Source organism: Halichoerus grypus, chromosome 11 (genome assembly GCF_964656455.1).
Source record: "Halichoerus grypus chromosome 11, mHalGry1.hap1.1, whole genome shotgun sequence".
Classification (NCBI taxonomy): domain Eukaryota; kingdom Metazoa; phylum Chordata; class Mammalia; order Carnivora; family Phocidae; genus Halichoerus; species Halichoerus grypus.
In genome coordinates this window covers 97,772,426-97,788,959 of record NC_135722.1, presented here as the reverse complement: position 1 = coordinate 97,788,959, position 16,534 = coordinate 97,772,426, and the positions used below count along the sequence as shown (strand labels likewise).

The 16,534-nt window shown below is 49.5% G+C and overlaps 1 protein-coding gene across 6 annotated transcripts in view; it reads right to left on the bottom strand.

Annotated features, from left to right (window-relative positions):
• Positions 1-2,896: 2,896 nt before the first annotated feature.
• FXYD6 (FXYD domain containing ion transport regulator 6) overlaps positions 2,897-16,534 on the bottom strand; it is a 30,557-nt gene continuing 16,919 nt past the window's right edge. For 2 of the 6 annotated variants that reach the window (XM_036104454.2, XM_036104455.2), the window contains exons 2-8: positions 8,551-8,613; positions 7,925-7,963; positions 7,723-7,797; positions 7,104-7,140; positions 6,302-6,351; positions 5,743-5,793; positions 2,897-4,194 (exon numbers count right to left, since the gene is read on the bottom strand). In XM_036104454.2, coding sequence (XP_035960347.1) covers positions 5,765-5,793; positions 6,302-6,351; positions 7,104-7,140; positions 7,723-7,797; positions 7,925-7,963; positions 8,551-8,608 — 288 coding nt within the window. In that variant the 5' untranslated portion in view covers positions 8,609-8,613 and the 3' untranslated portion in view covers positions 2,897-4,194; positions 5,743-5,764. Of the gene's footprint in view, positions 4,195-5,742; positions 5,794-6,301; positions 6,352-7,103; positions 7,141-7,722; positions 7,798-7,924; positions 7,964-8,550; positions 8,614-10,566; positions 10,721-16,534 lie in introns of those variants that run through there. The other 4 variants (XM_036104456.2, XM_078058933.1, XM_078058934.1 and 1 more) reach the window with 3 other exon arrangements.

The window sequence follows — 16,534 nt, the reverse complement described above, 5'->3', positions numbered from 1 at the left end:
CCCCTGCCAGCCCACGATCACTGGGAGGCCAGAGCCCTCCTCCCCAGAGGAAGGAGAGAAAGAGCCCGGTGACCTTGGCGTGTGCCTCGGCCTGGCATCCCCCTCACCCACCCAGCCCTCCCTGCTGCTTGCGCTCCACCTCTGACTCTCTTCCAAGAACAATTTGGCAAGTTCCAATCCACGACCTGCAAAAAACCCAGAGTGGTGGGGAGGGCCACAGCCTGGGGGCCCAGAAGGCAGATTGACCTATTTGTATGTGGTATTAAGTAAACATAAACACCTCCATGCAAATAGACTTGAAAATCTCTGGAGTGGAATTCATGGGGAGGGGGCAGTATTTGGGAGGTAAAATGCGCAGGACACCTGGGATCACTGTCTGAGGCCAGGGGACTCAGCATTCCCTTCTGGGAAGTGGCGCGACATGCCAATTTCCCTGTATAACCAAGTTACAGTTCCTACATCCAACCAAATTACAGATTGCAGTCACCTGCCAGGGCGGGGGGCTGAGTGGACAGACATGGTTCTGCCCAGCATGGAGTGCTGGCCCGGGAGGGAAGACACACATTAAATAGCAATCCGTGCCTGGATTCTGGATTCTTCTTCCCTGGCTCTATAGCCCTAGACCAGAGAGGGAGAAAGGGCTTGCCCATTATGTGTGGGGGTGGGATGGGGTGGGGCAGGAGGGGTTGTTCCTCAATTTGAGCCTGGACCTGGTAGATTAGGCCATCCTGGGTTGATTCTCTTAGTCCGTCTTGGCCAGAGGATCCCATCCCCTTGAATACTTCCAGTGATGGAGAGTTCGCTCCAGTTTGGGATTATCACGGCTGTGGGAACCAAGGACTCCCCCACACAAGGCCAAATTCTGCCTCCTCCCATGTGCACTTGATGGGTCTGCAACCTTTCCTCTGCTGTGCAGAGGGAGACAGGCTTGGAGCTGGATGGGCCTGGGCTGGACCTTGGCTTTGCCCCCAGGAGTGCAAACTCACGCCAGTCCCACCGAGCGGCAGTTTCCTCATCTGTAAAACTGAGATAGCTTCGGGCAGTGCTGTGAGTTCCGAATGAGTTGATCTGTGTGACGTGGTCAGCCCAGGGTTCAGCACATATTAGCTGTTTTATTTCGTTATTAATAATAATATTATTGCCATTATTTTGATCATCAGTTTCTTTGACTCTTCATTATGTGTCTTATTTCCAGGCCATAAGACCCAGAGGGTAGTCTCACTAGTGTACGCCCCGAAGGGCCAGCCAGGTTCCAGGTGTGGTCACACCAAGCCAGGTGATCCTCTCCCTTCATCTTCCCTCCCTTCCCTCCCCTGCAGAGGGAAACCAGGCCGTGCAGTGTGCCAGAGGGAACTTTGGAGACAGACAGCCTGCGCCCGGTTCCTAGCCCCTCTACCAGGCAGCTATATGACCTAGACCAGCCACAAGTTTATCAGAAGTGTGACTATCCTACCTACCTCAGAAATAAGGCTGGGTTAGCAGGAGACAAAAGAGTGGGTGCCGAGAGTCAGGCAAAGGAGGGAAAACTCTTCTATATATGCTAGAGCTGGTAACATCACTCTGTTATGAACAGGATTACCATGAGAAAACTCAGAATCTCCCCCATTAGATTTCCTCACACTTATTGTAGAGTTTAAGGCTTTAATAACAAATGTGGGGAGGTACCCCCAATCTTTTGTGTTCCTGGGGCCTCTGAGGGTCTTCCTCTGGCCAAGCTCTGAAACTGCTACCAGCCTTGTAAATTCCCTGACCCCCGAGTGTCCCACCAACAGTGGTCGGTAGCTTACTCACAAACTTGAGGTGCGACCAGAGGTTTTTTTAGCCTCCATAATCACAGTAGTTGACAATATTGAGCTAGATCTCAATGAAAGCCTCCGTTTTATCAAAGACCTGGGGGAGAGAGGGCAGGGCAGTTGCATAAGTAGGACGGGCACCGTGCATGTCCCAGGGGTGGCCGGGAGGTAGCTGGAGCCCTGAGGCCCTCGGGACCGGCACCTGCGAATTCTGCAGCTCTAAACAACTCATAGAACCTAGATAGACTCCTTGAAGGTTTTGGGGGGCAGGCCATGAAGTCACGTTAGAACAAGACTTAGTGCTTGCCCCCTGGGAACGGTGACTCACAATAAAAACGCACAAGACGCACAGAGATGGGGGCGCACACCAGCAAGCTCCCAGGGGATCAGCTTGCAGCCGGGCTCATTTGGCCAACTGTCCTTTCCCAAAGACTGAACTGGAATGTCTTTGGGAGGACACTGTCGGTGACCCCTGGCCCCTACGAGCCATCTCGTGTCACAACAGTGGATTCACAAATGGATATTATCTACCTGGCCTCCGGAGTTTGGAGCCGAGGTATGGATCCTTAAATGTGAAAATAAAGGCAGGACCCTGTGTGACCGGAGCACAGAAAGGAAGGGACTCATTCTACCTGAAGTCCAGGAAGGCTTCACAGAGGAGGGGGTATTTGGGTTTAGAGAGAGATGAAAGGGCAAGTAAGGGCTCTGATCACGACCCAAGTGACCCACCCACACCCTCTTTGCCAAGTCCCCAGGTAGCGGCCCCAGAATTGACCAAAGGGAGAGGTTAGAACCTTTGGTTCTCGGCCAGCAGGCCCTCAGTGGAGCCACCGGGACCCTCTGCTTCTGTGCAGGCCGTGCATTAAGGTACAGGTCCTGCCACGGGGCAGCGGCTGGACCCACTGACCCGGGAGCAGGGGGAGGCGGGAGGAGGAAGGGGTGCGGGGAAGGGGAGAAGCTGCTGGCCCACACACACCCTGACTGCTTCTTCAGCGGCCACCTCCTCCCTCTGACCAAGGACAGAGTCCCTGGGGCCCTACAAGTGCCACAGGCCCTACAAATACTCCAGCTCCTTGACACAAAGGAAAGCACTCCAGAGCCACTAGGAAACAAACGGTATTTTATTCCTTTTTGTTGTTGAGAGGATAGGTCACAACACGGAGAACAGCAGTGCCGGTCACAGCGGTGCGGTTTGGCTAGTTTCCACAAGAACACGATGGATGGGACAGGCGGGGTCTGGCCGGACCTTCGACCTCTCGCTGCTCCCTCGGCAGCAGGGCTGTGCGCACCTGCCAGGTCTCTAACCTGCAGCCAGCAGCTGCACCTGCCTCTCTAACCAGGGACGGGCGGAGCACAGGGGCGGAGCCATCTGCTGCCCGGCCAGTGGTGGTGGGGGGGGGCGCAGAGAAGCAAAGGTCCCCTGCTCTCCTGGCTGCCCCTCCCCACAGTGCTGGCCCCCACAGAATGGGTCCCTTCAGCCCTCGCCTCCCAGAGACCTCATTCAGGGACAGGCGTCTGAGTCCAGAAGGGCTGGGCTGTAGCTGGGAGTCTCAGAAGCAGGGAAGACGGGGGGTGGAGGGAGAGGAGCAGGGTTCCAGAGCCCATGGGGTTATTGCTGAGAAGATATGCAAGGGGCACATTCCCCAAGGGGCAGGGTAGAAGCCCCGAGCCCGGGATCCCGGGCTGCGCTGCCATGGTGCGGGGCAGATGAGGACTCCGTGCCAGAAGCCCCAAGAGGAAATGACCATGGACAGGGCAGAGCCTGCCTGGAGGCAAAGCTGGGCTCACCAGCTCCTTGCTGTGAACCCCCCATTGCCAAGAGACCCCAGAACAGACTCGGGTCGGGGCTAGAATACAGAAGCCAGGCTCTTGTGAAGGAAGTGAAGAGAGGCCATGGAGAATGATCACAAAGGTCATATAAACCTTCCCAAGTCCCAAGACAACGGGAGGCCCCCACCCATGCCCCCTACCCCTACCTACACCCACCCCTCACTCAAGAGAAGGGACTGGTCTCTCAAGGGAAAAAGCAGACTCCCGGGACTGGGAGATGATGGGGGGCCCAGGGGAGAAGGGAGGGGCCGATGGCGCCATGGCTCAGCACCCGCCCAGGGTCACTAAAATACAACATCATCCACAAACAAGCAGCAACAGAGACCACAGTCATCAAACACACACACAGACACGTCATAGGAGGTGGACGAGACCGCAGGCTGCGGGCAGGGGAGGCGGGTGTTAGTTGCATCATTAAGTTGTGGACCGTGTTCTGGGGACGGGGAGGGGGCAGGGGACACACACGTTCTTGGCTTCTCCTGGGGAAAGATCTGCTGCCCAAGTGGCCAGTGTTCGTAAGCATCAACATTTGCATCTAAAGGTTCGAGGAGCTCCCTTCAGGTTCTGGAGGCTAAAGGGGGAGAGAATTTAAATTAAAACACAACTTGGGTTCCTTCCAGGACTCTCTACCGGCTGCCCCCCTGCCTTTAGTGCAGCCCCTGTGCCCCCTGAAACCCGCAGGATGAGACCCGCTCCGAGCACCACATTCCTGGGGACACGAGGAGGACGAGCCTGAGACGCAGGGAAAGGAGGTGGGGGCAGAGGAGGGGGGGCCCTCGGGGAGTGCTTCTCTCAGCGGGGCTGGAACCTGGGAGACGTGGAAAGAAAAGTGTTAAACCCAGGGTTTCCATGTCAGGACACCCCCAGTAGTGGCTCAGTCCCGAGATCTAAGAGAACAAGGTTTCTGAGGAAGTCCTAGTTTAAAAAAAAAAAAAAGACACAACAACTGCTAGCTTATGCCTCCCTCCCTCGAGCCCCCCCCCCACCATCCCCAAGATGGGACCTGCCAGCCACCACAAAGGGACAGAACACCACGCCACCAGCCTGGACGCCTGCCTCCTAGATTGGCATCTACGGCCACCTCGTGCGTAGGCGATCACTGACCTTTCCGAACCCCATCTAGAAGATGGACATAATGAGCCCTGTTCTGCCCGCCCATGGGGTTGTCACGATGACATAAAAGCGCTTAGGAAAAAATTCACGTGCTATGCAAGTACACCATGTAATTGCGCTCATGGTAAAAGCTGGTGTACCAGGCATTTTGGTACCAGAAATCTCTTCACTGACAATGTAGGATAAAGTCATAGACCTGCCTATTATGCCTTAGGTGAGGCAGATGTGAGCGGACAGGAGACTGACCTCCGCACCCCCTGGGCCCCCGTATATTCCAGGGAGGTCATAAAGTGACACGGGCACAGACACCGAGGGGTGTGGTGGAAATGGCCCGAAGCTAAAGGGCCTGACTTCAAGTTCCACCTGTCACTTGCTATCTGGCTGTTCTTGGTGACCTCAGTTTCTTTATCTACAAAATGGGGCTCAACCCCACCTGTCCGGCGTCTTCCGGCAGGCTTGAGCGAGTCTGTGCGTGGCAGCATTTTGGAAAATTAAGGCATTTGACGGTTATGACTCTCCCGTGTCCCTACAGCGAACAATGGAAGCAAATGCTAAACACAATACGCGTACGGGCTGTGGATGGAGGATGCCGGGGCGGGGGGGGGGCGGCAATACACTGTTCTCCCTAATTTTGTGTAGACTTTGAAAGTTTCATTATAAGATGTTAAATTTTTTTTTAGAGTGGCCCTAAGATACTTCCCGAATCATCACTAAAAGCCATTCTCTTTATGCTACTTGGAGAGTGGGAAGATTTCACCAACCGTAATTCACCCCCAAGTCCTGCCCACACGGCAGCTAAGATGACACCCCGTGAACTTGACCACTGGCCCGTGCAGACGCCCTAGTTCCCAACCGTTTACTGCGCACATGCGGTACTCCGCCGTGTCGGTCCGTCTGTCTCACTGCCCTCAGAGCGTGGCTCCTCACAGAAGCGGGGCCCGCTGCACTTCTCTGAGGCAGGAACAGCGAGGGGGCCAGCGGAAGACACAGGCAGACAGAATCTCACCTTCCCACCTGAGGGCTACACTTCAGTTCTCTGCTTTCTGGGGCTCCGTTGCTAGAAAAAAAAAAAAACAGAACAGATTGTAGTGAACGGACCCCTCGCCCCGGCGGGTGGCCCCCGTGGAAGCTGCGCCCATGCCCGACGCTGGAGGGTCTGAACCCTACAGCGAGACGCGACATGGCAGGATTTGGGGTCAGACAGACCCAGGGGCAAATCCCTGCCCCGCTACCCGCTGGTTATAGGAATTTAGCACATTCCTTAACTTTCCTGGGTCCCTCGGTTATAAAATGCGGATAGTGATGTCTACACCACCAGGCTGTGTGCACATGAAGTGGGGTCTATAAAGCGCTTGGGATGGCGTCCCAGACAAAGCAGATGCCCTATACACCGTGGCTGTCACGAGTCGTAGCCTGTTTGGTGGAGGCGAGGGAGCACAGACATGGGAGGACATCTGGTGAGCTCTCGGGAGCCGTGGTGTCAGACCACCATCCCTCCCTGAGCTGTACGAGGACCCTTCCCCAATTACTTCTATTCCACCCGGGCTGGTGGTCATGACAGTTACCATTTGCAGTGATGAGGTTCTCCACCTGGGCCTCCTCATCCCCTGGAGCCCTGCAAGAGTCACAGCCCTTCCGTTAGTGGTCTGCACGGCGAACCCACTCTCCTCGCCGCGCACGGCTGTCTGGGTCCATCCCCTCCGAGTCACTGGAGGGCTGGCACACTCTCCACCAAGAGGCAGCAGGAGAAGTTGGGACTAAAGGGTGCAGTGTCAGGGGGACTCACAGGCACCCTTCAGTGTTGGCCCTCGAGACAGCTACGTGCTGGGAAGGAGTGGCTTAGGGCGCCTGGGGGCTTGGGGTGCGTCCCGCCAGACTTCGGACTTCTGAGGTCCAGTGCTACCCCTGGTTTTTGTAGTGGACTAATGGGGTATGCCCTTTATGGGTGGGGGGTGAACGACCGGGAGCCCAAGCTTCTACTCAGCCAAAGAGCCCCATGAACAGGTGACAAGCAGGGACAGTGTCCCAGGTCCTGTAGAGAGGAGGACCTCCCGAGAAGCTCTGAGGCCCTCTGCTTCCCTTCTCCCAAGCCCAACTGTCTCAAGGGCCTCCAGAAAAGAGTCCAGCGCCTTCTGGCCTACCCCCCCTTCCCAGTGTACATCAGAAGAAAGGAGGGGCTAACCCTCGACATTTTGACCTCTCCTTTGTCCCAGAATATGCCTGGCAATCTTCAAAACATCTACTCCCAACATGGCCTTTTTTTGGAATTAGAATCCAAAAGAGCACTCATTTGGGCTCACACACCAGGGGGCCCTCCCTGTCCCCTCCTAATGTCACCTCAGATGTCCACAGACACAGCATCCTTACCGGGGCTTCTGATTGAAACTGCATTTGCATCTGCGACCTGAAAGGCAAAGAAACCACCCAAGGTCATGCTCCCGGCTGGAGCTCAAGGTCATGCTCCCGGCTTGACCACAGCAGGGCCACCATGTGGGACTACATAAAAAGCACAGCTACATGCAGCAATCCTCTGTCGGAGTAGGGTTCTTCCGAGGCCAAGGTTCACCATTCAGCGGCTTTGATGACTACCTACCACAGTCCGCTTGATCAGACAAGTGCACAGGGCTCCATGCAGCCCAGGCTCATGGGGGAAAGACAAACACAGGGCAGCTCCCTGGGAGCACTTTGAGGACATCCCCTATCTCCTGTGACTCTCCCCCACGTATGCCTCCCGGACACAGCACCGGGAGAGCTACTCTGCCTCTTCTTATTACCCGCTGGTTTTCATCAAGCATTTATTTTGTTCATTCTTGACTGTTTAACTGAGTATTTACTATGTGCCCCGCACTGTATTAGGTCCTAGAGATAACAGGGAGAATGGACAGTCTCCTCCCCTCTCCCAGGGAGAGCACGGCCGGGCTCTGACACCGTTCTCCACCTGCTTAGCAGCTTACAGAGTGGACAGGGAACAGTGTCCAGAACTTACTCAGGATAAGGAGAATCCCCACCGAGAAGAGAACCACGGCAAACACCAATCCCCCAATCCTCAGCGTCTGGTAGTCTGCCAAAGGAGCAAGGGGGAGAGATGGAAGGGAAAGAAGGCGGGGAGGGGCGTGCCTCGCCCTCCGCCTCCCCGGGGGGCCAGGGCTGCACCCCCCTCCCCACCCAGAGTTCCCATCACTGCTCACCATAATGAAAAGGGTCCTTTTCTTTCTCCTGCTCGGCTGCTGAAAAAAACAAACAAGTGTGGGTAAGAGAAAGACAGCAACACCCGTGCTTCCCGAACCTCCCCCGAGCCTCACAAACCTCACTTCCCACAAAGGGACTCCTGCGGAGGAGGGCCCATTAAGCAGAGATGCCTGGGGAAGTACGAGGGCTAGGGCCCGCCTGAGAGCCGGGGGGGTACTGTCAGAGCCCCAGTGAGATTCTGCCTCCACAGCGCATCCGCACCCTTTGTATTCTCACATCACCCCCCACGGCAGGGTCTGCCACCCTCTTGTTACACACGGGGAAGCAGAGAAAGAAGGAAGGACATGTGACTTGCACCAGGCCAGAATCCAGAGTAGGCCTGGCTCCCAGGTTCCGGCCAAAAGTCTACAGGGACGTGGAGGGCTTGTGGGCTGAAAGCAGAGCCTGTCGGGCCCTGTGGGAAGAGGTGGGCAGCCTGGCGTAGGGTCTGGGGACACCTGCTGCCTTCTAGCACCTTCTCTGCTGCCTAAAGTGGGGGCAGGGGAGTCGCTGATCAGCCGTGTCGAATCTGAGAGCCCCCCCAGCCCTACGGTCCCAAAGGGCCAGGACGTGGAGGGGTACTTACCACTGGCCAGGACGGTGGGAGCCAGCAGGCCGCACAGGAAGATCAGCACCACCTCCATGGTGTCTGGGGACGGAGGAGGAAAAGTCATTCTCTGCGTGGGAGACTCCCCACCCCAACCCTCAGCCTGAGCAGGGGGGCTGAGTCGGGCTCCCAGCCCTACACTGAGTACTCTCCGCACGGTGAGAGTTCAAGTGAGACAGCAGAAGCTGCTACCATTTACTGACTCTTACAGAGGGCTCCACAGGCAATCATTCAGTGACTACAAGGGAATCCATGCCATCCGCACGCACGATGACTGACCCATTCTGCAGGTGAAGAACCTGAGCCTGAAGAGGATAAATGACACCCATAATGGTGAGCAATGGAGGCCAGGTCCTCACCCAGCTCAGGAAGCCCTCCACCACACTGCCTCTCCCATGCGGGAGCCAGAAGACCCCAAGGGCTTTGGTAATGACCCCAGCTGCACCCTTGTCTCCAGGCCATCCTGCCGTGGCCACCCCCAGTTCACTTAAGATGTCTGGCACTTCCTGGCCCGGGTCCCCACAGCCAACACCCACCGGCAGAAGTCGTTCTTCCATGAGATTAAATGGGGCAGGTAAGCGAATGCCTCCCTAGCCCAGCCAGCCACGCGGGGCGGGAGTCCTGCTGCTTACTGGTCTCCATACGGGAAACCCTGAAATGCTGACAGCTCTCCTTCAGTTACCCCTGACACCCTCACCTCTAACGTGCCCGAGCCAATGCCTCCCACAGGATTAGTTCATAATTCTCCAGAAAGGCGGTTTGGTCAAACCAAGGCTGGTTCTCGGAGCCTCAGCTCCCTGACCTCTCACCTTCCCTGGACTTCTGCTCGTGAGCTCATCAAGCCCCTGTCTCTGCGGCCAGGGACCCCAGGATGGGCCATCTGGATGGAGGCAGAAGGTGGCCAGATGGTCCCTTCCCGGGATAGATTTTAGTGGGGTTACACACACCTCACGCCTGGGCTTAAGGAAGTGTGGTGAAGAGCCAGCAAGGAAAAGCAGGGGAAAACCCCAAACCAGGAAAGCACGAGGCTGTCCGCCCTTTATCCAGGGGGTGACACGGGCAGTGGCCTGACCCCTGGACCGGTATCGGGTGGCCAGACCATGCTTGCTCTGAGGGATCGCCCCTATGACGTTCCCGGCCCCAGGCGAGCAGCCCCAGGTGCACTGCACCTTTCGGCCACCAGAGGTCAGCTGCATCCAGAGTCCCCCTGAGGCACAGCCGTGGACTTGGAGAAGGCCACTCGGGAAGTGCGTATCAAAAGGCAGTACTTTGCTTCTAATGCCATCTCATCTAATATTTGTAATTCTTTTCAAGTTTACAGATTTTATATGTATAAAAATATATGTAGCACACACATATAACGGAGCAGAGTAATAAGATGAACACCCATAACGTAAGAACAAGACCTTTACAAACACCTGCTGCATTTCCTCCAACAGTACGCCTGTACTTTCCTCCAGCCCATCCCCCTGCCTCATTCCCACAGGTGAACAGGATCCTGAACAACAGATACCCATACATTTGTCATCACTCCCTTGTTCTTCTTCAAAGACATTTTTTTTTAAGATTTATTTATTTATTTGAGAGAGAGAAAGCACAGGGGTGGGGAGGCAGGCAGAGGGAGAGAGAGAGAGAGAATCTCCAGCAGACTCCCCATGCAGGGCTCGATCCTGGGACCCTGAGATCATGACCTGAGCCGAAACCAAGAGCCGGATGCTTAACCGACTGAGCCACCCAGGCGTCCCAAAGACATTTTTTTTAAATTAACACATAATTCACATACCATGAAACTCATTTAAAAGTGTACACTTCAGTGCTTTTTAGTATATGCACAAAACTGTGCAACCACCATCACTAATTCCAGAACACATTCATCACCCCAAAAAGAAACCCCGTCCTCGTCAGCAGTCACTCCCATTCTGCCCTCCCCACCCCCTCCCGGGCTCTGACAACCTCTGATCTACTTTCTGTCTCTGTGGATTTGCCTATTCTTACTTTATGTAAAAGAATTGTACCGTTGTACAATATGTGGCTTTTGGTATCTGGCTTCTTTCACTGAGCATCACGTTTTCCAAGGTTCATCGATGTCAGATGTCAGAACTTCATCCCTTTTTATGGCTGAGTAATAATCCATCGCATGGGCATCCCTCCTGCTCTTCTTCTTAGAAATCTATTTATCATGCACATAATAATAAGATGGTGTTTAGTGGAGTTTTGAGCTTTGTAATTATGACATTATGTTGTTTACAGTCTCCCGGGACTGGCTTTTTTGGTTCATATGATGTTTCTAAGATTCACCCATTATGACATGTGACCATAGTTTATGCATTTCTGAAGTTGTGTAGCATCCCATTATGCAGGTTAATTATCCTGTCCATGCTCCTGTCAGTCGATATCTTTTTTGTTTTTCCCATTTTGTGTGATTGTAAATAATGCAGCTGTGAACATTTTTCTGCATGCTGCCCAGGGCAAACATGCAAGGCACTCTTTTTCAAATTTTTTGCCATCATTTTCACATGAAATACTTTCTTACGTTGGAACCCATTGCAAATATATATTCACATATGCCAGGAACAACATCGCAAAACAACAGTTAACCTTAAAATGAATGATGACCTCTGACATTTTCTAGTTTCCTTTTATTTTTTTAAAAGATTTTATTTATTTATTTGAGAGAGAGAGAGAGCACAAGTGGGGAGGAGAGGGAGAAGCAGGTTCCCCACTGAGCCAGGAGCCCGATGCGGAGCTCGATCCCAGGACCCTGAGATCATGACCTGAGCCAAAGGCAATTGCTTAACTGACTGAGCCACCCAGGCGCCCCTATAGTGTCCCTTTTTAAAATAAAAGGGCTAGGCCCATGAATGGGTCACTCTGCAGTAGGAAAATGTATGTTCTAGAGACAGGCCAAGGAGGGAGGTCACTGGGCTGTACAGTATGCAAATTGTCCACCTTACAGAACACTTGCAAACTGTTTTCCAAAGTGGTCATGCCCGTTTCCACATCCCACCAGCCGCACGACTATCCCTATGACTCTGCATCCATAACAATGCTTGGTATCGCCAGACTGCATAATTTCCGCCAATATAGAGGTGCAAAATGTGGTCTTAATTTGATCACTGAGTAATGGAGCTGGGCTTCTGTTTATTTGCCATTCCTCTTTCTTCATCAGTGATGTGTCTTTCATGTCTTTGGCTCATTTTCTTCAAGTGGGTTGACACGATTAGTATTATCCGTTTATTATTCTGGATATAAAATCTTTGTCATTAAGTACTGCCAATGTCCCTTCCCAATTAGTGGCTTGTCTTTTCATCTTTTGTTGCTGTCTTTCCATGACCAGAATGTCTTAATGCTAATGTAATTGAATGCGATGATTTTTTTGTGTGTGTCCCGTGGAAGATATTCTTTGTCTGCCTGAGTCAGAAAGACTTTTCTTCTGGACATTTTACAGCTTTGTCTCTTACATTGAGATCTTTATTCCACCCAGAACTGGTGTTCATATAAGGCATGAGGTAGGGATCTAATTTTTACTAGCTGTCCTGGCACTCTGTTGGCAACCCATCCTCCCTTTCCTCCGGATGTGTCCTGCCACTTCCGTCGTATACCTGGTTTCTACTCAGGTGTGTGTCTGTTTCTGCTATTCCTCTTTTGATCTATTGGTCCATTTGTCTGCTCCTGCATCAGAATCCGTGTCTCAATTGGTACAGCCTGATAGCAATCTGCCCATGTGGTAGAAGAAATTCCCCTCTTCATTTTCCTCTTACTTCTCTTCCTCTTCCCCTCTTCCTTCAGGAATATCCTCCCTATTTTTGGTCTTTTGCTCTTACATAGAAATTTTAGAATTGCCTGTCAAATTCATCTAACACTGTTGGGGTTCTCATTGCCATTGCAAGGGATCTATGCGTAGAACCACCCGGGGAGAAACAGCATTCGTGGAATCTTGAGTCTCCTTATCCATAAATACATCTTTTCATTGGTTTGTATCCTTTTTAATGTCTTATAATGGTTTTATAAATGCTTTCATATTGGTCTTGCACCTCTTCTATTAGATTTATTCCTGGGTGCCTTATGCTTCTTATTGCTATTTTAAATGCTATCTCTTGTGTGTGTTTTCTAATTTTTGTAGGTACAGAGAAAGGCAATTGATTTGTACATATTGATCTTGAATCCAATAATCTCACTAAACTCTCTTATTATTTCTAATAATTTACCTGTAGATTCCTTTGGGTTTTCTCTGCTGACATATCATCTGCAAATGATACAGTACTGTTTCCCCTTTGCTGATGAACCCTGTTGATTTTTCTTATGTCCTGCCAGGCATTACTGTAAAATGTAGAATAGAAGCAGGAATACTGGAAACACACACACACACCCCGTCTTGTTACTGGTTTTATTTTTTACTTGTATTTCATTTTTGTGTGTGTTTATTTTTAATTTTTCCCAGCTTTACCGTGATGTGACACCTAACAATGTGTTAGGTTTAAGGTGCGATGATTTATTTGATGCATGTTTATGCTGCAAAATATTGCCACAATAAGATTAGTTAACACCTCCACCACCTCACATAATTACCTTTCGTGTGCATGGTGAGGAATGATAAAGAAAATGTGGCATAAATACAATGAAATATTATTCAGCCATCAAAAGAAGGGAATTATGGATTTTAAATAGATTTCTTCTAATGTTTTATAAGTTCCCTCTAATCCTGGTTTTCCAAGATGTTTCTGTTTTACATTAATTACAAATGAGTGTTCTACATCTACAGCTTTTAACCTTTAATGTATCAATGAAAGAAATTATGTGCCTGGATTATCTAATGTCAAATCACCCTTGCATTGCTGGGATAAAACCAAGGTATTGTCTTCTTAGTAAACTGATGGATTTGGTTTGCTGAGATTTTGTTTAGGATTTTTGCATTAAGGTGCAAGAGTAAGATTGGGCTGCAATTTTTATTTTATTGTATTGGCCTTGCCTTGTTTGGGTATCATGGTGGTCCTGGCCTCACAGAACAAGTGTTTCCTCTCTTGCTATTCCCTGGAAGAGTTTGCAGAAGACTGAAATAACCTATTCTTTGAACGTCTGGTAGCACGAAATTGTGAAATCATCTGACTCGGTCTTTTCTTTGCAGGAGGATTTTCAATTGCCTTTTCAATTCATTAATGACCATGACACTCCTCAGATTTCTCTTCTTGAATATATTTAATGAGTATAATTTTTATAGCAATTTGCTCTTTTCTTCTTTATAAAGTTGTTTATAGTATTTTCTATTTATCCTTAGAAACCACTAATTTCTGTTGGATCTGTGGTTATGTCTTTTTTTGCATTCCTAACATTGTTTATTTGTGACGACTCTTTTTTCTTCATCATCTCCACTAGATATTCACCTATTTCATGTCTTTTCAAGAACCTGCTCTGGGTTTTGCTGATCCTCTCTACTGTGTTTTAAATTGCCCTTCATTCTGCCCTTATGTGTTCTTTGACTTTATTATTCTTTCTTCATATTTATCTTCTTACGATGGATACCTACTTATTCATAAATAATTAGCCTTTCTTGTTATCTAAACATCTAAGACTATAACCCACTATAAAGTGCTACTTTCACCCCAACACATGAGTTTTGAAATGTGGTTTTTGGATTATCGTTTAGTTCTTAGTATTTTAAATTTGCACTATAATTTTTTTTGGCCCCAGCATTACTAAGCAGTGTGTATGTTAAATGCCCAAAAGCATAGTGATTTTTTAATTTACTTTTGTAATTGACTTCTAACTAAAGTGCACTGTGGTCAGAGAACATGGTCTGAGGATGGAGATGCCTCGAAATTTATCGACCTATGATATGGTTAGTTATTTTAAAAATTATATTCCATTTATTAGAAGACTGTGAATTCATTCTTGGGAAGAGGGTTCTATGTGCCCATCAAATTAAGATTAACTGTGTTGTTTAAATTTCTATATATTTTCTTATTCTTTTTGACTGTTTGGGCTATCAAAAATGGAGATAGGTGCTTTAAAAGCTACCTCTGTGAGGAAGGATTTATATATTTATCCCTGTGTTTCTTACAATCTTACAATATTCTAACAGAGAGTTTAAAATTGTTAAATTGTCCTGTGAGTTGGATCTTTTCCGATTATATAGTGATTCTCTCTCTGTCTTAAATTGTTTCACTTTCTACCTTCCTGTGTCCTTATGTGATCTCTGTGCATTTTATCATCTTATAAATGGCAAAAACCTACATTTTTTTAAAAATTCCACCTGATAACTTCTATTAACAAGTTTATCCCTTTTAACTTTATTGTGACTATTGATACATTTGGTCTGATTTGTTTCTCTTTTGACTTTTTTTTTTTTCCAATTGATTGATTTTTTTTTTTTTCTTATTCACTATCTCCCTCTACCGGTTGAGAAATTACACAAGCTATTTCTAGTCGCTTAATGGTTACCTTTGGAATTTTGCACGTGTGTTTGCTATAGACTGAATGTTTGTGTCCCCCAGATTCCTGTATTGAGACCTAATTCTCAATGTGATGTATTTAGAGATGGGCCTTTGGGAGGTGAATAGGTCGTGACGGGGAGCCCTCATGAACGGCATTAGTGCCCTTATACTAGAGAGCTCTCTCCCCTCTCCCACCAAGTCAGGGCCTCAGTGAGAAGATGGGTCATCTATGAATCAGGAAGCAGGCTCTCATCAGACACTAAATTTGCCAGCACCTTGACCTTGGACTTCCAGCCTCTAGAACTGTGAGAAATAAATTTCTGTTATTTGTAAGTCACCTAGTCTATGTACTCTGTTACAGCAGCCCAAGCAGACTAAGACAGTATTTAACAAAGACTTAAAAAGTCTAACATTAAAAGGTATCAGAGTTACTAGGCATAATACCCTTCCTGAAAAAATACAAAAACACAAATCACCTCTCTCCTAATAGGTATGCTATTATTGTAAAACTATCCGTTCTTTTTTTAATTCTATGACATGGATATTAATATTTATGTTTCATGGAAACATGTTCATTTAGATTTACCCACATGCATGGTAGCCAGCCTTCAAGATGGTCCCCAGTACTCCCTCGTATTGACAGCCTTGTATAGCCCCTTCCACACTGCACCATGTGGCCCATAAAACACGGAACTGATATGTCACTTCCGGATACTGGATTACAAAAAGCACCATGGCTTTCTTTCCTCTCTCTCTCTCTCTCTCTCTCAGATTGCTTGTTCTTAGGGAAAAATCACCTGCCATGTCTTAAGGATACTCAGCCATCCCTGTGGAGAGGCCCACATGGCAGAGAACTGAGGACCTCAGCCCAGAAGCCCACTAGGAAGTAGACCTGCCACGAACCACGTAAGTGAGCTTGGAGGCAGATCCTCCAGCTTCCACTTGATTGCCCCCCTGGCTGACAGCCTGACTGCAACCTCGTTAGTGACTCAGAGCAGAACCACGCAGCCAAGCTGCTCCCTCATTCCTGACCTCAGAAACTGTACGAGATAACGAATGCTCTTGTTTGGGGCTCGTTTGTTATGCTGCACAAGATAACTAATACAACATATTTACTAACTGATTTCTTCATGATTCTTTTTGAATCTTAGCCATTCATCAGGACATTTTCTTTACTCCTGAAGAACATCTTTCTAGAATTTTCTTTAATGAAAATCTATTGGTTACAAACTCGGTTTTTGTGTCTCTGAAAATGTTTTCATTTCACCCTTCCGGTGGACAGATTCAGGGGTGATCCTAGTAATGCTGACCTACCTCCGGTATTCCAGCCTTCGTGTAATGCCCTCCCCGTGAATGGGGACAGCAGCTGGGATTGGCTGCTAGCCAGGAGAGGGGTCTTTGGCCCCTCCTGGGAGCAGGAACGACACATGTCAAGGGTTCCAGGGCACTAGTCACTGCTGTGCTTTTCCCTCAACTCCCCCAAATCCCTTCCATGGATGCTCAGGTTCAAGTCCATCCTACAAACACACACT